At 48.4% G+C, this 21462-nt stretch overlaps 1 protein-coding gene across 12 annotated transcripts in view; it reads right to left on the reverse strand.

Moving 5' to 3' along the window:
• The window catches only part of ERI3 (ERI1 exoribonuclease family member 3), a 122081-nt gene that overhangs the window by 60082 nt on the left and 40537 nt on the right, over nucleotides 1–21462 (reverse strand). For all 12 annotated transcript variants that reach the window (XM_039883960.1, XM_039883918.1, XM_039883933.1 and 9 more), the window contains one exon: nucleotides 20051–20142. In XM_039883960.1, the coding sequence (XP_039739894.1) occupies nucleotides 20051–20142 (92 nt within the window). The remainder of the gene's footprint in view (nucleotides 1–20050; nucleotides 20143–21462) is intronic.

Here is a 21462-nt window from a genome sequence, read left to right on the forward strand (position 1 = left end):
TCCTTTTTTTAAAGAAGCATGGCAATGAGAATTCATTTGAGATGACAGATTCCACCCCAGAAAGTTTCAGGACAGTCCGGTCCTCCCTCCATTACTCTTCAATTATTTGACAGCCTCTAATAGGGAGTTGATCTCCATGTTTCAAGCAGTACAGTAAGGATTTACTTCTCTAAGACCTGAGATATCTTACCTGAAAGAAAGGTTCCTTTCAAACACCCAGGTGGCAAAGTGACATTAACTACAACCAGTCAATATCTTGAAAGGGAAATTCTGGCTGAGGCAAAGATGATGAAGGGGTATCTATGTAGGATATGCCTTGGGAACCAGGGACCAAGAATATAAGAAAGTCAAGCAAGGTTTTGAAGGATGAAAGGTAGCCTTAGGAGCTAGAATGTGGTTGCCTAAGAAGCAGAACTGTAATATTTGGATAATTTTGTTGCCTTCAATTTTTCTTTCATGTTCTTTAACCTTGGTGTTCATGAAAATGCTTGCTGAGCTCAGCTATTTTTGAAAAATCCCATTAGGGCCTGTGAGTGAAGGGGTCACTAGAAGCAGCAGAATCTACAAAGGACTAGGTCAGGGGGACTGGCCAGCAAAAGGCAGGGGTCTTGGGGTGCCTATATCATTCTCCCTTAGCGCCAACCCTGGCACTCCGATTCTTTTAGTTGACACAGGCCAGGAGTCCTATTGTCTGTGGCTAGCCCTGAGGAAGAGGGAGGCTCCCTCTTCAGCAAAATTTCAAAGGTAGACATCAGCTGTCGACATTTCTACCCAAGTAGAAAGGGTCTAGCTCCATGCCTAGAACCATGCCTGTTCCTCTTGGAGGTTGACCTATACCAGAGGGGCCACTTCGAGAGAGGACCAGACAGACAGACTGTCGGGTTGGGTACTTAGCCTCAGATATGGCTCAGTGGCAATAATGAATGCTGTCTATACTCCATGGCTGACTGAAGCAAAGGAGAATGGGACTATCATTCCCACTCAGGGCTCCAGTTATCTGCATGTACACATGCCATTTGCAGACTCAAAAGGATTGTGGTTGTGGAGTCCTCTAGCCTGTGGGTGGTCCTAGCCCTGTGAGTCCAACATACAAGCACTACAATGTAGCAGGGCCCAGGCCCATCTTCACGACACAGAGCCAAATACCAGAACTTAAAATTCCAGGTGCCTCATAGGAAGACAGCTACATATTTCTATGATAGAACCCTATCCCAGCTTAGAATGCACCAAGAGAATAACCCTGAGGAAGGTGGGTTAGAGTTGTCATCATCCCCTACATAAAAGAGGAAACAGGCCCAGAGAAGAAAAAGGATTTGCTTGAACATAAAACAAACCAAGAGCAGAACCAGAAATAGAATCTAAGTCTTCTGACTATACAAGGAGTCAGTCATGTAGATGCACTCAGAGCTCTTTAGAGTCTCTAGGAAGGCAAAGTCTAGGGCCTTAGAGAAGTAGGTAGCATGACAGTGACTGCTCAAGGTCACACGAAGGTCCAAGGTTCTTAGGATCCTACAGGTAGGGTCAGCAGGTATCAGTGGGTACATAGTTCCACTAATTTGGAAAGGAAAAAACCAAAAGTCCCCCTGGCACAAAGGGTCTGAATGCTGTGAGTTCCTACCAGATACTGATCCCAAGAAAAGAGCCACTGGCAGTGGGCCCTGGACTAGCCTGCGGGCATGAACGTGCAAGCAGGTTTATGGTGCCCAGGTCTCCATGCAGCTGGAATCACTGGGCACAAAGCTCCTCAACTGCCCAAACATCATCTGGCCATACTTATTACTGTTGCCCAATGAAATTTTATGCACCAAGTCCACAGGTGTGATTTCCCCTTCTTTATGAGGGTCGGAATGACATCACTGATAGCCAATAGAAAAGAACCAATTATGTCCAGGCCATAAAAAGAATGGGTTTTTTTCAACCAAATCAAAACTTCCTTCAGCTTCATGAATGCAAGGGGCCCCCTTTAAGGAAGGGTCCCCCATTCCTGCCTGTGGGCTCTAAACTGAGCGATATCATCACTTTCCAAATACTGGGGCCTAGGGCCAGAAAGGGGCCCCGTCTTTGGCATTTACCATGTGGCCCTGCTTTTATCACACTGGCCCCCCAGGGTCATCTGAACAGAACATCAAACCCTACCCTGATGCTTCCCCCTGGACAGGCTCCTTGCTACTCCATCCAGGGAGAAGTTAGAAAATATTGGGTACTCCTCAAGTTCCCTTATTACTCCTTTTAAATAACAGAACAGAAAGCAGAGAGCCCTCCTTGCTTAGAAAAAAAGAGAACAGTATGGAAGGAACAGGGGTGTGAGAAACTGCATCCCCCAACAAGCATACAGCACAAAGCAAAAGGAGCCGGGCCTTCCCCACCCACCCCTCATCCAGCCCCACCACCTGCAGCCCAGCACTGGGGCTGGGCCCAGACAGCCCTGATGGCAAACAGGTGTGACTAGTTGGGCGTCAGCCAAGGCAGGAGACTAGCTCATTAAGGGAACGCCACCCTCGCTAATGGGCATGGGCAGGATGAAGCCATTGTGAGCAGGAGCTTAGCTTTGAAGATTAGGTGAAGCAGAGCTGGGGGTTCTGCTGGAACTGCTAGTCTTGAGTCGAGGAGGCCAGCAGCATCCATGGAGGTCTGACAGACTGGCAGACTCTGACAGCCAGGACCAGCAGGAGAGCAGGCACCAGTGCTAGGAAAGGTCACAGACACTACTCCTTCTGTGCTTTTTTCTGCAAGTCTTAGGGGCAACCCCAAATCAGGAAGATGCATGCCACTCACTTTTAGTAGACTCGAGCCCTTAAAGAGGAGGTGGTCAGCCAAATTTGGAGCCATATTTGACCCCTTTCTGCCTCCTGGACCCAGACCTTAGAGTGATGTAGGCTATCAGTTCTGGTGTCCAAAAGCTCTACGACATGCACATACTTACCCCATCTGACATGCAGAGAAAGGAAAGTGTTGAGGAGCAAAGGTGAAGAGCAGGGAGAAAGGCTCTGTCTTCTTCAAAATCACAGCTGGACAATGGAGGCACAGTAAGCCTAGCCTGGGGAAGGAGTTGGCCAGTAGACCCAGCCACCCAGATGAAACCTCCCACCAAGGGGACACCTATGGGACGGGGGAGTGGGTTTCCATGCAGTCTCTCTACTTGCTCACTTCAATACAAACATTCCCACAGAATGTTGTTGCTGGCTATCCTACATATCAGAACTGCCACAATTCCAAGGCTGCTCCCGAAGTCCTGAGGCTGAGCCTCAAAAAAGTTTCCACTCCCACTGGGTCCCAGTCTGGGAGTCCTACCTAGTTAGAACCTCCACAGTGGCAGGATATGAGTCTGCATCCAGCGCTGGCAGGCTACCCCAGCCAAAGCTGCACTGAGCTGGGGACACAGCCCTTTGTCTCTCCTGTTTCCGTTCCTCCACCCAGAGGAGATAAACAGACCCAAGTGATAAACGGCCCGCCTTTCACGATCACTTTTCCTCAAGTTGAGGAGAGTAGCTGGTGATGGATGGACTGGAATTTGGTTATCAGGAAGGGCTGTCAGCCAGAGGTGCCTATCTCCTCCCCCACTACGCAGGGCATCATTACACTGTGGCATCGAGGTAAAATATGAGCAAGGGGAGGGAAAGGAGAAAGAGGGAAGGCTGGGCTTCCACACGGAGCAAATTGAGCAACAATGAGAGCAGGCACGAGGCTGGGACGTTAGTTATCTGCCCGTGACACCTTTTATCTCTACACAAATTGGTCCTTCCTCCCCCACTGCAGCCTCTTATACAAACAGAGGCAGGCACAATGTGTCACCATTGCAATAGCGTAGCAATTTAACCTGAATTAGTGAGGGGGTCAAGCCAGGAAATAGGGGTTTCTCATTTCAACAGGTTCCTTAGTCTCTGCTCTGAATCAGCACACTGTGGGGAGGAGGGTGGAGAGAAAGCAGACTCATAATTGAATTCACCCACTTGGCCACTGCTGATGTATAAAAAATTAATGCTTGCACTTCCTACTTATCAAAGCCAGTTAGTTTCCATCTCACCTCAGAGATGCGCCATGGCAGAAGACATGGCCCAGGCCTCCCTCAGCAGGCCAAGCACCCAATGCTTTCAGCCAGTTCAGGACTGGCAAGAACAGGAAAGGAAAGAAAGGTGCTGCTCAGAGACAGAAGCCCCATGCCAGCAATCTCTTCTAGAAGCCTATAGGACACAGTGCAGGGTAAGGAATAGGATGGGGGCAAAGGAGAGTGTAGGAAGCAATTACATTAAAGACAATCCTGGACAGCTTGAGAATACACTTGAGTCTACAGGCAGAAAAGGCATCAGGCTTCACCCTCCCCGGAAGCCGTCCAGAATGATTTTGCCAGTAACCCCCTCGCCAGACACACTCACACACTGACACCCACACACAATGCTGTGTAGAAACTGGGGAAGCCAATGGCAACACTGATGGCACTGACAAGGCTAAAAGAGCAGGGAGCGGAAGAGCCTCCCCAGTGACTTCTCCATTGCAGAGCCTGGGGCTAGAAGGGCCCCTGATGCGGGGCAGGGTTTGGGAGGGAGAGTGCAGTACAACCCCCACCCAGCACATGGCTCTGCCACTCGAAGAGACAACTTGGTCAAGTGACCATGTGTCCTTAGGCAGGTTACATCACCTCCATGCCCTGCTCTGTGAAGGTTAAAGGAGCCAGCCAAGGGAAACATAGTGTATAAATTTAAGTGCTCGCTGAGGGATTCTGGCTATCAGGAGGTCAGCTGAGACCAAACCTGCAACGGCCTTTGGAGATGCTTCCAGGCCACCTGCACTGGGAAGACAGTGCCTTAATCAGGAAAAGGACACTGGAGAAATTTTGCGGAGGACAAGAGACAAAGGGGAAGTTCCAGAACCACTCAACAGATGCAAAAATGAATTTCAAGATGGTTGGGGGTGAGGGGAGGAGTTGTGGATGGAGGAGGCACCCTGGGATTCATTCTCCAAATCCAAAGCATTAGCAGGCACATACCAGGGAACAAAAGCCAATGCCTCAGTTTAGACAAAAAAATAGGAGAACCTTCCACCTCAAATGCCACCACATATTTACAAGTATTACTGAGACCTGGGACCCTCAGCGGGTAGTGGCCAAACAAGCCGGAATCCTATACTCAGGTAAGCTTCCAGGCCCACCCAGAAGATAACCACAGCATGAAACATAACGATCACTCCAGGAGAGACTACTGAGAAAGGGCCATCCCATTTCTGGTGATGGGAGGGCAATGTTGGGGGGCACTTACAAGACTCAGTCCTGTTTGCTTGAACATCTCCCCCCACCCTCAATCCCCACCATCCTTCCATTCTTCTCTGCCTGCCCACAGTCCTGAGAGAATGCATCGCAGACTTCTCAGCCCACTTTGCCCCACACTTGCCCCCATCCTCTGGGACGGCTGCAGGTTACAATTCCAACCACAGGCTTCAGAAAGATGATACACTTGCTGGAGCCTGCAAAGGGTCAGGAGAGAGTACTGTTTGAAATACCAGTGTGACAGCTGGCTCCTTGTCTGTCTCTTCCTCCCCTACCCCCCTCCCCAAACTTGTCATGGTACAAGAAGTCTATAAGCAGCCCATCAGCTTTAAATATCAGTGTGCGTGAAGCAGGAGCACGAGAGCGAGGGAGCGAGAAGCAGACAGCGAGCGCCTCTGTCGCCACTGCCTGTCAGGGAACACTAATGAATTTCACCATCAGCAGCCATGCTTCAGATTGGGGGTGGGGGTGAGGTGGGTGGGGGTAGTTTTCTAGGGAGAACTCTCTCAGTATTAAAAGATCTTTTCCCAAAGCCCTGGTAATACATGTCATTGCAGAGGGCCTGCCACTGGGACTTCAAGGCAAGGGAGTGGTCAGGACGAGCCCTCAGGTCTTCCCAAACAGGAAAGGAAGTGCAAGTGTGAGCCTGGAAGGAGCCGGCTGAGGCACACAATTAGAACCCTGACCACCATCATCCATGCTCATTCATAATGGCCTATAATGCTTGGTTTGGAGGACTAGGACAAGAAGGAAGGGCCTCAGGCAGGGGAAGATTACCAGCTGTGCCTTCCCTGCCAGACTTACTAACCACGCCACTTCCCATCAATTTCAGCCAACTCACATCACAGACAGGCAGGGGGCTCTGGACCTAGGGAAGGTGGGGTAAAGAAACTCTGGCACCAGTCCCAAAGGAAGCTTCCTCCCCTGACAGACGTCAGGAGCCAGAGCTTATTATAATCTTCATTTTATAGATGAGGAAATGGTGGTTGAGAGTAGTAATGTGACCTTCCCAAGATCTTACAAGTAGTAGGTAGGTAGTGGAGCCACCAGGACTTGAACCCAAGTCTCTTAATTCTTAATAAAGGCCCTGCTCTTTCCACAGTATCATGCGGCTTCTCTGAAGAAGGGCTGATCACCTCACTGTCTCCTATATGTCCTCTACTTCCAGGCCCTGCCCTTCCCCTCCATTCCCTTCCACTAGTACACATGTACCTCTGGTCTGGCATGGGCTACAGCTGCCATGTAGCACAGAGCTGGGCTCCAGGCCAAGGTGGACTCAGACCGGCAGAGAAAGGCCTGGGAGTGAGCCAGGCCATCACCTGGGAGTCTCCAGAGCTCAGAGGGCATGGTTGCAGGCATAAGTCTTCCCTTGGGTGCCCTCTGCACAGCTCTGATCAGCAGTGTCTGATCTGGCAGTGACCTGCTATGCAGGGGGCAAATGACATTTAATTTCCTCTCGGTTTCCCTATGGTACAGACAAAAGGCCGTCACCTGCGCCTGGGTCTGGCAGCACAGCTGGAAGTGTTCCCAGACATGCTGCTCTGGAGAGTTCCCAAACAGAAACCAGAACACAGGCGAGTGCAGAGGGATGCCCCATAGGCCAGTCTGCCAGTCTTCCCAGAGAAAAGCAGCCCCCAATCCCCACTGCCAAGCAGTTGCTCGAAGCCTCCAAAAGGCTCTTTGTATGTATGTAGCACCTCTCTGCTCTACTGCTTGTTGGCCCATTTGCCAACTACTATATCTACTCCCATTTCTCTCACGTGGAGTCCACATGAATAACCACGCGAAGCACACAGTGTCACAAACACCCCGTGGAACAGTATAACATGCACCTATCCAGTGCCACAAATACCCCAGGAAATCAAATATCTCCCCAAATCCTCTCTAATGAAACAAGACAAGTGCCTCTCCAGGGGCCCTCCCAGGGCAATTCTTCCAGGGAAAGGACACAATGTGCCACCTGTTGTGACGGTGGGGTGTTGGAGCTGCCACCAGGACCTGGCCAGAGCTCTCTTTCCCTGATGAAATGGTAGAGGCCCCAGGAGACAGCAGGAAGTGGGGAAGGGAAAGGAGAGTGAGCGGGTGACGGGGGGGTTTCCAGGGCACTTTGGTCAGTGTCTCAGCTGATGAGCTTTTCTCTTTTCAGCCAGGAAAATCAGGAGCACCTTAGCAGTTTACTGTCTCCAAGATACCTCACTCATTCCCTACCTTGGTCTCCACTGGCCTGTGGCCATCTTGACCCTTTGCCTGGGCTGCCTTTGTGTGGCCTACAATGCCCTCTGGAGGCTCTGCGGAGAGGCATCCTGCAAGTGTTCAGAATCTGGGATGCATGTGACCTCTGCCCCAATACACTCAAGAACACACTTGTTCCCCTGACCTCCTGGCTGATCTCCTCTGCCCTGATCCCAGCTCTCCACAATCCTTCAAGATGTGTGAGCACGTGGCCTACACAGAGTCACACTTTTGGGTGGGCATTAGAATAGGCTAGTGGTTTTTAAACTGTGCTCCGTGGAGCTCTAGGGTTCTAGTGGGGCACCAGGCTACTTTGTGAACTGGGGGAGGAGAAAGAATGGGCTGGTCCTTGTCCCAGCTTCAACCAGAACAGCTCAACTTTTGGAAATTTTGTAGTATTGGGCTTTCTTTAATATATATATTTTTAAAGTTTACTGCTAAAAATAATACTACCCACTCAGTCTCTCTACTGTGCTCCTCTGGGTTCTCACGGCATTCGTTTTGTTTCTTTTGCATAGCATTCTCACAGTCTATCTCGTTTAGCCTGTAATTAGTTATGCATGTGCTGCTCCTTCTGTCCTGATCACCTGACGGTCCCCACAGTCCCCAGCACAGTCCTTCCTGGACCCAGAGCAGCTCTCAACAGGGGCTAACTTCAGGCTACTGCTAGAATGCCAGTGCTTCCAGGATACGCAGTTGTTAGCGCCTCCAGTGGCAGTTTCCAACAGCATTCCTTGCGAGAGAGGAGCTGCAGTGGGGGGCAAATGACATTTACAAGCAGGTCTTAGCGAAGATGTGTGGAACACACACTCTTAAATCAACAAATGGGGCACACCTGCTACCATCGGCAATCACCTAAGTCGACCTCCAGGGGACCAAAGAGACTTTTACATCTAGCCAATCTTTGGGCAAAATATAGCATATTCCAAAAGGAAATGTCATTCATTAGAACTTTCTAAACCCTGTATGTGGGACCATGGGAACACAGGATGATGCTCCTCAATTGTGTGCTCCAGGGTCTGCCCCCTGTAGAGGAATCGCTAGGCCTGGAAATGGGTGAAGCCCCTTAGCCCCATCAACCAAGCCCACTGTCTGGACCTCCTTCTCTGGCCAGCTTTGGGGAGGGGGTAGTGGGTAGGCAGGGGATTGTGCTCCTGCTAGCTAAAGCCACTTGTTAATAGGCCCTAGATTCCCTTATCCCTGGGGAAAGGAGGATAGCAATGAGCCCTCCACCCCCACCCCATACACACAGGCCTCCCAGCAGGGCCAGGGAGCACAGCCATTAGTGTGTGCCTCAGCAGACAATGGGGAGGAGAAGTCTCCAGAGCAAAGGACAACTGCAGCAATTAGAATGCAGGGAGGTTCAGAAGCTATTTAACTGGGTGACCCCTGAGGTCGTTGCATCTGACTCCCATCCCTGGATAAATATTGTATGAGGGGGGGAGGCGAGCGAGGGAGCCATCGGAGTGCTGCTCCTCCTTCCACTCCTTTCCCCACCCCGCACGGCTGCCTCCAGCCACACACACCAGAACATTATTTACAGCCTTGACAGTCAAAGCAATCACTCTGCTAACCAAGAGGGAATGGACAAAGTCGACTTACCAAAAATTAACTATGGCAATTGAAGAAGAAACCAGGACTGGTGGGGGAAGGGAGCTGAGCCAACATCGAGATACAAGGCTTCTCCTACATTCTGGGTCACACTGGAGCAAATACTGTCACCCTAAAACCACTGGCAGATAAAGCTGGTCCTAACTGGCAGAGAGTAATCAGAAACAGGGCATGCTGCTGCCTTTTGGGGGTCCTGTAATGGAAAAACTCCTGGATCTTATCACTACCCAGGTGTTCTCTAGTAAAGACGGGAGTCCTAGCTACCTTTCCAGAGGAAGCAGGACTAGCCACATGCCACTTATCCAGCTGGTCCCTTAGCTGACCTAGTGGGGAAAAAGCAGGAAAGTCAGAGCAGAAAGGGGTCAGGGTGGGGGAAGAAGTGGAGAGTGTCTGAGTGCGGGCTATGCCTCAGCCCCCACATTGCTGCTCCTCCAGTCCTGCTCTAATGCACCCTGACATGCCTCTGAAGACAGAGAGCTGTTTGCAGTCAGCACCGTGATTTGTTAGTAATTATTTCCATGGTGTCACATTGCTGTCACTCTGTTAACAAAGAGACAGGCTGCCTCAGGCTGCCTGCAAGAAAGAATCGCAGAGAAAAAGGCCTGTCAGGCTCTCGGGATTCTCTGGGCTGGCTGGCTTTCTTTCCCAAACCAACATCCTTGAGGGCTTTGGAAGAAACAGTTTTACGGAACTAACAAGTCTGAGTCGTGTCACCCTTTAGCCAGGGACACTGAGAATTGATCCCACCCACTCACAGCCACCTTCTCAAAGACCTACAGAGCTAAGCCCCAGAGTCCATGGATTACTGAGCCATGGGCCACTATGCCAGCCAAAGCCTTGAGTTCCCTGGCCTTCACCTTCCAAGACTCCTGCTCCCTGACTTCCTCACTGGGGTGTTCACAGCCTCTCATCTGCTCTTAGGAGCCTGACAAAAGAAATCTATTTCAGAGCACACTGAAGCAGCCGCCCCGCTGGCATGGATGGTGGTTAGGGAGAACATGATGGCAGGGCACCTTCCTTCCTTGAATCTGCCAGCCACAATTCAGGATCAAAGCTGCACAGGTGCCAACGCCCCTATAGCCTCCAGGTGCCTGCACATCTGCAAGGAGATCCCCACAGCGTTGTCCTATCGTTCCCAGTGTCTGAATCACAGCATCCACACTTGGAGAACTGGTTTAGGACAAAGTAATGTTTCCATTACCCTGGCTGGGAATTAGAGGACAGATTGGCAAGCGCTGACAAAACAGAGGTCGCTCACTCACAGGCGTGGAAAGTTGGAGATTAATTCTCTCCTTTCACAGAGGGAATCAGACTGCTGGGTAGTGGGAGGGAAGCACCAATACTGAGAAACCCTTTCACTGCCAGGTAGCAGCAGCAGAAAAGGGAGACCAAAGCCCACAAGCCCTAGAGGCCCTGTCAAGGTGGCAAGTGCCACTGCCACCTAGTTCCTGCAAAATCTCGCAGGACAGAGGAACCTGGACAAGACTGGCCCTGGGGTCCAAAAGGCAAAAGGCAGTGCTAGCTGCATTCACTGAAATGTAAACTCCATTGAAAGGAGGATGTTTTGGAAGTTTTAGCTCTTTGTTCACTGTTATAACCTCAATACCTAGAACAGTGCAAGGCATATAATGAGTATTCAAAAAACATCTTCTGAAAGAATAAATGAGTCAGTATGTCTCAAAGCCCACTTCCAGAGGCCTGGGGCAAGCCTTTCCCTATCACAGGAGTTCAGAGAAGAAGGAAGCCAGTGCGGATTCCAGAAGAGACAGGAAAGAACAAGTGTCCAAGAGGCTGGAATTACGTTTTAAAAGATGAAGGGGATTGGGACAAGCTGATAAGCCTAGAGGGGTTCTCATATCAGATTGAACATCCACATACTCATTCAACAAATATGTACTGAAAGGCTAAAGAAGGTAGGTAGTTCAACAAAAGAATAAACTGCAGTATAGCAAGTAACTTAATGAAATATTACACAGCAATAAAACAACATGGATGAATCTCTCGTATGTTATGCTGAGCAAAGAAAGTCAGACACAGAAGAGTACATCTTGTATGATTCCATTTGTATGAATGTCAAGAACAAGCAAAACTAAATAGATAAAAAGTAATAAAAAGTAATATAAGTCAGAACAGTGTCAGGGAGAGGGCGTTACCTACTGGGGTGGGGGCACAAAGAAACTTTCCAGGAGGATGGAAAATGTTCTTTATCCTGATCTGGGTGGTGGTTACCTAGGCATATACTTGTATGAAAATATAACGAGCTGTACACTTTACATTTGTATACTGTGTGTACCCTACTGTATCTATTTTATACCTCGATTTCTAAAACAGATGGAAAATAAAAGTTGTCTCTCAAGAGTCACACAAAGAGTTTTAAAAAAGCGTAAAAATATCTAATCCAAAGGAAAAAAAATTTCCAGGAGCAACAGTGGCTCCTCCTTGAGTTCACGGCACAAGCCCTTCAGCCTTTACTCTCTATCTGCCAGAGGACAGAGGGCCCAAGTAAGTGACCAAGGCCTCGGAATATCCAAAAACATTCAAAAACACAAAGGAGTATAGCCCAAGTCCTAAGTGTCATGGCCTAGTAGGAAGCCCTGTGCAGTCTCTATTGCATACCAGGTGAGCTCTAATAAGCAGAGATGGATCAGATCCCCAGCTGGTTCTTAGGCTCTCTGAAGCAGCCTATCAAATTCTGCCACAGAGCACAGAACCACTTCTAAAAATTTCCTTAAAAAGAAACAGACGCAAGACCAATCTGTCTTCCTGACAAGCCAGGCAGAGACTGGGTGAGCTATCCCAACTCTGGCAGCAAAGGTCTCAGTACCTACGGCCCCGCTCTTGCCAGCAAGGAGGCAATAACACCCTCACAGATAGTCAAGGGGCGCTCCATCTGTAAGTCCAGGGACTAGAACCTAGGCAGAAACACTTGCCTGGGGACCAGCTAAGCAGTAAAGAGCCATCCAGTCAGCAGCTCTGAAGCAGACCAAAGCATGAGGCTCCCAATACCAAAATATCTCAAAGCCTGATTACTATGTAAATATCTTTATCTTTTATCAGGATTTTAACTGAGCAAAACTTCCATTCCAGGGGTTCCTATAATCACCAAGATGAGGCTGCTACTAGAGTCCTACCCTTTAGCCTAGAAGTGCCCAGAAATTGACACCAGAGGCTCTGTCTGCTAAGGAGACAACAAGCATCTCCCCCAGGGCCCTTCAAGGCCCCGAGTCCTTCCAGAGCAGACCAACTTCCACAAACTCAGGCTCTGAGGGAAGGATGCAGGCTGAGCTGCCTGTTGACCTGCAGCTCCAAGACCACATGGAGAGGAGTGGAAAAGGAGGCACAGGTAGGGGAAACAGGAGCCTGCTCAGTCTCCACAGAAACCTGCTCTTGACCTAGGGCCTGCCCATAGGAAATGAATAGTTCCTGGCCAAGCTCGCAATCAGGAGGCCCTTTATGCCAATGCTAGACCCCAGGAAATATGCAGGAGGAATCTCTCCAGTGTTTGTGAGGATGCTGGCCCCAGAGGCATGTGAGCTCTCAGGTGAAAGCAGGGTGCCTCCTCGCTCCTCCAAACCCAAGAACTCTCCGCCCAAGGAGCTATCAGGCTAACGAGGCTACCCCACCACCACTCCATCTGAGCGTGGCAGGTTGCACCGCACGACTGGCTTCAGGTGGCTCTTCTTTAATTAATGGCATCCCAGGCTCTGCAGGGAGCTTCACCCCACAATGAATGGCCCTCTCTCATTAGAGGCAGGCCTGCCATGATGTATTCAGGGCGAGGGCCGGGATTCATTTCCCTGTCTGTGGGTTGGGGATGGGAGGGAGGGGAGAAGCAGCAGAGACAGATTTATATCGAGTGACTTGGATTAGCTGCAGCTGAAACATGACCCCATCAACTCAAGCTGCCTTCTTGGGGCTAACCCAATGCACCTCTGCTGACGAGTGGGCTCTAGGGAAGCTGAAGGGAGGGCAGAAGATCTGGTTCTTGTTCTCTCTGGGCTTTGGCTGCAGCTTGAAGGCCCAGAATTCCTATACAACCTCCAGAACCCTCTCCTCACCCCCTATACATACTTCTTGTACACTGGAAGCCTGGCCTGAGTGAAACTCTTTATGACCAGGAAGCTGACCCACTGGCCTCAGAGCTATGGGACCAACGCCTTGACCATAGTTGTCAGTTGGCTCTTCTGCTTTCTGTAGAAAATACCCTTACTCCCTATGTCAGAGAAGGAGTCCACAATGTCGTAATGCCCCCATATCTGCTGTCTGGACAGGATCCAGGTATGTTCTGCCATAGGGTATCTCAGGCCTCAGGCCACCCAGCACAAGGGAAAAGGCAGGCAGGCATCAGTGTGACACGAAAACATGCTGTCAGCCATCACCTCCTTATGATGAGCCACTGGCCTGAACCCCACCTCTGGCGTGGGGAGAGTCAATACAACTCTCCTCCTCTCAATCTCCCTCATGACTCCACCTCACAGGGATCACGAGACTGAGTTGGGGAACTGGAGTCTGCTATGCAAAAAGGAAAACTTGGGCCATCAGTTGTCTGTGTTTCTAATGTACTTCTCACAGCCCTAGAAAGATCACCTGCACTCTGCTAGTCACACTGGTGGCTTTAGGCCTAGGTAGGTTCGGGGCGGGGCAGCAAACAGCACACAGCCCTACAAACTCCCCATAAACATCCCACTAAACTTGACATTGTTTTGCTTGTGCTTGGGAGAAAAAGCATACTTCAGAGCCTGCCCTCTATCCAGCCTCTGCTCTCTTAGAATGCCCAATTCACTAATTAGGCCTTACCTGCTCCTACCAGCCAATCCGAAGGTTGCTTTGCAGACCTGCTATGTCCTTGGGAGGGCCAGGGCAGAATGCCTATCGTCTATACACACACCCACTCCATAGCATCCATGCTTCTGCCAGGCACTCGTGGGGGAGCATCCATATACTCTTCCTTCTCTACTCAGAAAGAGATGTAGCTCAGTTCCGCTTTGCTAAGCCCTATTTGGCAATGTGTCTAAACACATGCAAACTTAATTAGTTCAAGAGGAGAACCCAAGCGCTTGCAGTGACAGATAAAAGTATCAGGAAATGAGACAAGTCAGTACTGCCAGGGAGTTCTTACTCAAGCCCCTTACCCCAGCAGGCTGCTAATCAAAGGTGATGCAGCTCAGTGCTGGGACTCACTGGCACACGCATGGGCAAGGGCCAAAGCTCTTAATGGCTTAGTGACACAATGAGATGCCCCACATATCTTCAAACATACTATGGGACAGAGGTACCCAAAGCGATACAGGCAATGGTTTCCTTAAAACAGATATGAGGATTCATTCATTTGTCACTCTGCAAGGAGGCTCTCCTTGACAGTCCTAAATCATCCCCCACCACACCTCCTGGCCAACTATGCCCTGACATCAAATGAACATAAAAGTCCAGACCTCCACCAGACCAGCCAAGATATCAGAAGACATCCCAAGGCTCTGCCACTCACTGCAAACAAAGGACAGGAGGAACAGCATTCCCATCAATAACAAAGCCACAGGTCATGAAGGAAGACAGAGCAGATGGTCAGATGGCACAGTGGTTCAACACATGGGTTCTAAAGTCAGAATGCGAAGGTTCAAATTCCTGTTCTGCCACAAACTGGTTGTATGCCCTTGACAAATTACCTACCTCTCTGAGCTCCCCTACCCCTCGTTTCCTCATTTGTTTAAAAAATGGTAATAAAAAAACTTGTAGGGTTGTGGTAAGGATTAAATGAGATAATATATAAATAGCACAGGAGAACTCCTGGTTTGTAAGGCGTACTCAATAAATGGTGGCTATCTTTATTGTCTGATGTAAACTTTCCTAGAGTAGTCCCAGCCCTCCCTCCCAAAGGCACAAATCTCTCAGAGAAAGCCCTTCACACTGCTCCTAGAACCAAACTTCTTCCATGGTCCAGGCCTGAGGGACATCTCATCCAGTATCCACCACGGAGGGGTCAAAATGCAATGCTGACAGTGAGAAAATCCAGGAGCTTCTTGGCATAGGCAGCATAGTTCTCTAACCCCGTACACTCTGGCTGGTGCAGGAAGGCCCATGATTTTCTCTCTGTTCCATTCTCCCTGAATCTACCCAGTACCTGCCCTCTGCCAGGGATTCCACAGGCCCACTCCATCACTTACTGGTCATTTATTCAATAAGTATTTACTGAACAACTACTACATGTCCAGCACTGTCCTAGGGTTACAACAATGCTCACTATCTAGTAAAAGACACAAGTAGAAGCAGCTACGATACAATTTAATGTATGAATAAGTACATGTGCTCCATGTGCTTTCTCCAGGAAGACACCTAGAGAAAGATGTTAAAGGGATACTTAAGAAGTGGCTAGAGCACCTAGCAGGGGTGGGGGATGCATAAACGGTATTCAGAGATGAGACTAGAGAAGTAAGCAAGAGCTTTGAAAGCCTCAATAAACAGTGTGACTTTACCTTGAGGACAAAGAGAAGCTCTGAAGGGTGTTAAGCGAGATATGACAAAATCTGCTGCAATTATGAGAATGAAATAGAATACACAAAACTGGAGTCAGAGACTAGTGAGAAGACTTTTGTAATAATCCAAGAAGAATACGGTGACCTTAACTAAGACAGTGGAAATGGAGATGGAAAGAAGGCAACAACTTTGAGAAGCCTTTGGGAGGAAGAATCAACTGTATTTGGCAATTAATCTGTTGTGGCTAGAGAAAGGAATCAAGGATGATTCTCAGGTTTCTGTCAGAACTACTGAGTAGATGGTATCAGTCATTATCTGAGTGAACGCTAGAGGTCTAGTATTGGGAGAAAGATAACCCCTGAGCTTTAAAGGGCCTGTGGACATCTAAGTGGGGATAGAGAATAGGTAGCTGGATATGAAGGCTTGGAGTTCAGAGGGCAGATTGCGCAGTGTCTTTTCTCCAGTGGGATGTCTGCTGCCATGTCAGTTTCCATTTCTCAGTTGCAAAAAAAGATTAGAAGACATAAGCACACAGAGGTAGTTGAAGCTACGGCAAAAGATGAGATCACTCTGGTAAGTGTGAGTGTACAGAATAAGACAAGACAGATAGGACAGAGAGCAAAGAAATACCAATATTTAAGAAATACAAAATTTAAGAAAAAAGCATCTGTAAGACACTGTGAAGGAAAAGCCAGAGAAAAAGGAGACACACAAAAGAAAAGCAAAGATAAAGAGCATTTTAAAAAGGATGAAGTGGTCAACTCTGCTGAATGATGCCAAGAGGACCTAGCCTTTGAGCTATGTCTATATTCTACCCCCTGGCAACACACACATACACAGGATAGTCACTACCCTACAGTTTTCTCCCAGGTGTGTGGTTCCATCACTATGGGACTTCAGGCAACTACAGTCTCTGCTCTTCAATAGTCTTGGCCACTTGACTACAGCCCTGAGGGTACCCTCAGCAGTCCCTATCGAGTACATGCCCTCCAAGATCCAAGAAAACTGTGTACTGGGTAATGTGAGCAAATAGCTTTTGATCTCCAGACTTTCTAAAACCCACATCTGCACAGTATGAACAGAGGGGTGTAGGACGCACACCTCACAAAGAAGGCAGCATAGCATGTACACGTTCAACCTCCAATGGGAAGAAAACCCTATTCCAGAACTGAGGCTGAGCTCAACAGACCCTGAGCAGGCCCCGGACCCCAGAATCCGATTACTTTGATCCTCTCCAAAGGGCCTATTCCCAGGATGCACTGAGAGCCCTTATGTCAGCTCTTCTCTACCCTCCTCCTTTTCTACCCTTACCCTATATTTCTTTCTTCCTAATCTGCCCCTCTCCTTAGACCCAAAGACAATTGGGAAAGGCTCTGGCCTAGCTTCTCAGCCACTTTGCTGTTCAGGTGGTGAATCTGTATCTTCAAGCTATAGGCTAAAATCTGAGTTCTTCAAGGGCAGCACCTGTGCAAGTCTCACACCTCATTTTGCACCAGCCTACCCTCCTACCATGCCAAAGATGGAACCCCTTTACAGAGACATTCCTGCCTGGGTAAGGACAGAAGAGAGAAAATTGGTGGAAGAATACTAACCCCCTGAGGGACTTCAAGAAACACCTAGAAAAGCAAAGCAAAGGTAGGTCAGGCAGGGAAGGCAAACTGACTAAAGCCAGAACAAGCATCATATCTTAAGAGTTTAGAAAGAAAATTAAACTCACACTTACTAAATTAAAACCCACCTAAGCAGGATCTGTGACTATAGCATCAAAGCCCACGTAAAGCCAGAGTATCAACTCATCCAGCTTTGACAAAAGATGGACGTAGAATGATTTTGTCAGGATGGGAGCAGATTTCTTTTCTCCAGTGGGATTTCTGCTGCCACTTCAGTTCCCATTTCTCAGTGCCTCACTAATCAGGCCCTTTCCAGCAAAAGTGATGTGAAGCTGGTTGGGGGGAGAGTGGGGTTTGGGAGAGAGGGGAAGACAGCAATGAGGAGCCACGGCTCTGGGAAACTAGGGTGTGGAATGAAAATATTTTCTGAATTCCATAGACTTAGTTAAATCTGAAAATGGATGTCAAAATAAGAAGTCACACACTAACAAGTTGTGGGCGTCAGTTTACCACCACCCTTGTCAGGCTCATCAGCAGCCTTTACCAGGCACATAAAAAGGCGACGGCTCTGACGAGCCACCTGATGAGAGGTTGCAGGAACACTGATAAGCTGTGCACTGTCACGCAGCACTACTTAGGTTTCCTCTCTGGCTGTTTTTATTTTGTTACACATTTAATTAAGAGCCTTCCCAGCAGTTATGCGGAGTCTTGCTTCTAAAAGGCGGCCACAGAGCTCTCCTCGCAACCCCTGCCACCTGACATCTGCTTCTTCCTGCATGCTCTTTCAGAATTTCACTGGCTCTTTCAATCCAAACCCAAACCAGTGTCCGGAGTTTGCCCAACCCCCCTCCCCTTTTTTTGGGAAGCTACGTGGTCTTAGAATTCAATTTTGTCTAGCTATGTGCCTTTACCAATTTGGTCCTCAGTTTTTAATTTTGTTGTTGTTGTTGTTTTTTTATCTATAAAAGGGAGATACTACCTCCTATCAGAGAAGATAGTTAGGAATGAATGAGATATCATACGTGCTCATTAAAATTTGGTTTCCTTTCATATGCTTGGATTCCACAACCCAATCTCTCCTCTTGATTACATCTTCTTGATTACATCACATCATTACTTGTAAATATTCAAGGGGGCCTCCCAAGTCTCTAAAACCTACCAGGGCTCACCATGCCAAGTGCTGAACTGGCACCACAGGCCAGAATAGGCCAGACTCCATGCTCAGGAGGCCCAGCCAGATAGTTCCCAACATCATGCACAAGAAAACTTTCATATACACATATACATACATGCCAATCACAGTTAACACAGGAGATTCCAAAATTTGGGTGCCTGGGACATGAACACACCAAACAGAAAAAACTACTGGGAAAATGAGTCCTGGGAGGCTACCCAGAAAAACTGCGCCTTCTGACTGGGCCACATGAGCCCCAGAACTCTGGGTATCAGCCTGCATCCTGCCGCACCCCAAACAGCTTCTATGCTGCAGAGCTCCACATAAGCCCCTTCTCTGTTTCGAGTGCTCAAAGCTGCCCAGGACACCATGAACAAGGACGACAGCCTTCCTCCTCCTCACCTTCTTCCTGGAACCCTCCTGATTCATGTCTGCCCAGCCTGTATGCTTTCCCTGACAAATCAGTGTCATCTGGGAGTGCAGAGATCCTCTGGAGCTATGTGTGCAAACCCAGAGGTGTGCAACCAGTATGTGTACGCGACCCAGGGAGGGGAGAGATGAGGTGTGGGTGTTTATGTGAGCTGGGCTTATTCTTCCTGTCTCACCTAGAGAGGTGGTATCCAACTGCAGGCTTGAGACCCAGCTAGATGGGTAACTTCACCTCCACAACCAGCATCCAAAAGGCATAAAAAGGACCCTTGGTGAGAAGATATACTTGATTTGGTAGGAAATGTCACTCCAGAACCACTACTCCCCACCCCCAACCAACATGCCACCCGATGTTCAAAAGTACACACGCATGCAACCAGCCATACACACACACACACACACACACACACACACGCTAATGCTTACTGCCGGCTTCAGTCACAAAGAACACATAGGTATCGATTCTATCAATCCTCAGCAAACAGTGCCCCCACCACCTCCACCCTCTAGGGGCTGTCTGAAGCCAGGTATCCATGAGGATAGACAAGAGGCAGAAGTGTCAACCCAGCAAAGGAACCAGTTATGTCTTCCATAACTGGGCAGGATCAGGAGACAAAGAAGAAAAAGCAATGAGGACAAAGGAGGAAAGAAGAGGCTGGTGACTTGGGAAGCTTCTTAGAAGCAGCCCTCTTTCATCTTACCACTAGGCTCTCAGTTGGATGATCAGGGCCTTGTATCCCAGACAAGAAGGTAGCACAGTATAATGGTTAAGAGAAAGAACCCTGGAGCCAAGTTGCCTGGATTTGAATCCTGACTCTGTGTGTTCTTGGGCAAGTTACTTAACCTCTCTGTGCCCTAATTTACTCATCTGTAAAATAGAAATAATAAGAGTACCTACGGTTATAAAATAAGTTGCTATTTCTAAAGCATTTAGCATAATAAACACTATATATTTGGTTAAAAAATAAAGACCCTCTTTTAACTCCCTCCTTCCAGGGCAATGACATGTAGCCCTGCAACTGAAGGGCTGTCCTGAGCAGTGAGTCCTGGCAAAGGCAGGAATGCCCCAACAACAACATGTCTCAACAGGGTCCTTGACCTGTCCGCTCCCTGCTCCAGAGGCCGAAGGCAGGGCTCCCAACCCTCTTTTCACCCTGGCAGCCCCAAAGATCCAGGGACTCTCTGACCCAGCCGCTCTGTAGGCTTGGACATTTAAACGTGTTTTCCAAGCCCTGCCAGAAAAGTAGCCCTTATCATACTCACATGACTTTTAAGTCCCAATCTCCACAGGTGACAAAAATTGACTTGACGTTTGGATCTAAGAGGCCTTCCTTCGCCATCCACTCATCGACCCTCTGAAAAGTACACAACAAGAACAGATGAGATTTTCCTTTTTTTTCCCTGAGTCTGTGAAGAGCCACAACAGTGAAACGCAGATAAGCTGCTTGTAATCAGAGCAGGAGAAAATTGTAATCTTATCCAGCCACGGCTCCACTCTGGGCTCTCAGCCTTGGCTCAGAACTATGAAGGCACTTGCAGGAAGATTCTACAAGCCCAAGCGCTGGGGGAAAGGAGCCCCTTCACACCCCATTACCTGGCAGCCTGCCCCAGACAGGATAAGGACAGTCCAAATACTTTTGGTCTTCAAACAAAGGCATAGCCTAGCACGGACATAGGCTGTCCTGACCCATGAGAACTGGCTGAAAGGAAGACCCTAGCAGGGACTCCAATCCACAGGTTCATTCATTCGCTTATTCATTTCATCCTCCCACCAAATGTTTAATAACCAAACTTATGAATTTAGTTATTCCTCAAATGAAAGTGAACTTAATTCCCACTACAAGTCTAGCAGAAGAAGCCCCTTTGCTGGGTGGGAGCCCTATTTTGAGACTTGGGATAGCACTGCCTGCTCCAGGCACTACAAGCTCATAATTGGCCCCCGATTTATGTTCTCCCTCTCCTGGTTGAAGATTAAAATTTGGCAGATTCTTTTGAAGGCTCAGCTTGATTCCTAGACAGGCAAAGAAACTGCTCCCAAACATATTCTATCTTTCCCTTCATCCCTTTGATGGGTTTTATTATTTGTACTCACACTGGAAATATAAATACTAAAATCAGTATATGAGAGAATTACCATGAAGAATTCATGAAGCATCGCTCTTTTTCAAATGATCCAGGCATGGGGCAGAAGTGCATCGGATCACATCACTCACTCAAGAGGATTATTTTTAAAGGCTAGTAGTTAGAAACGCAGGATTGAAAGTCAGACACATCTGGGTTCTAACCTTGGCTCTTCCATATCCTGGCTGTATCACTGATGGGAAGTCATTTAAAAGTCATTTAACCCCTTTGAACTTCAGTTTACTTCATCTATAAAATGAGGTAGGATGACTAACCTTACAGGGTTGTTTTGAGAATTAAATATAATAATGTATTTAAGTGCCTACCACACAGTAGGCTGAGAAGGGGAGAGAGGCAGATCATCATAATACAGTATAATAGATGCGAGCAATGAATAAGTGACCAGACTGCTATAGGACCAAGTGGAGGAAGTGGCTAGCTCTACCAGTTACAAGGAAAGGAGTTATAAAGGTTTCATAAAGATAACTGAATTAGGGGCTTGACAGTTGGGTCTGCTTAACAGGGTGGAACACAGGAAAGGACACTACAGGCAG

The sequence above is a fragment of the Pteropus medius genome, unplaced genomic scaffold (genome assembly GCF_902729225.1).
Source record: "Pteropus medius unplaced genomic scaffold, Ma_sr-lr_union100, whole genome shotgun sequence".
Classification (NCBI taxonomy): domain Eukaryota; kingdom Metazoa; phylum Chordata; class Mammalia; order Chiroptera; family Pteropodidae; genus Pteropus; species Pteropus medius.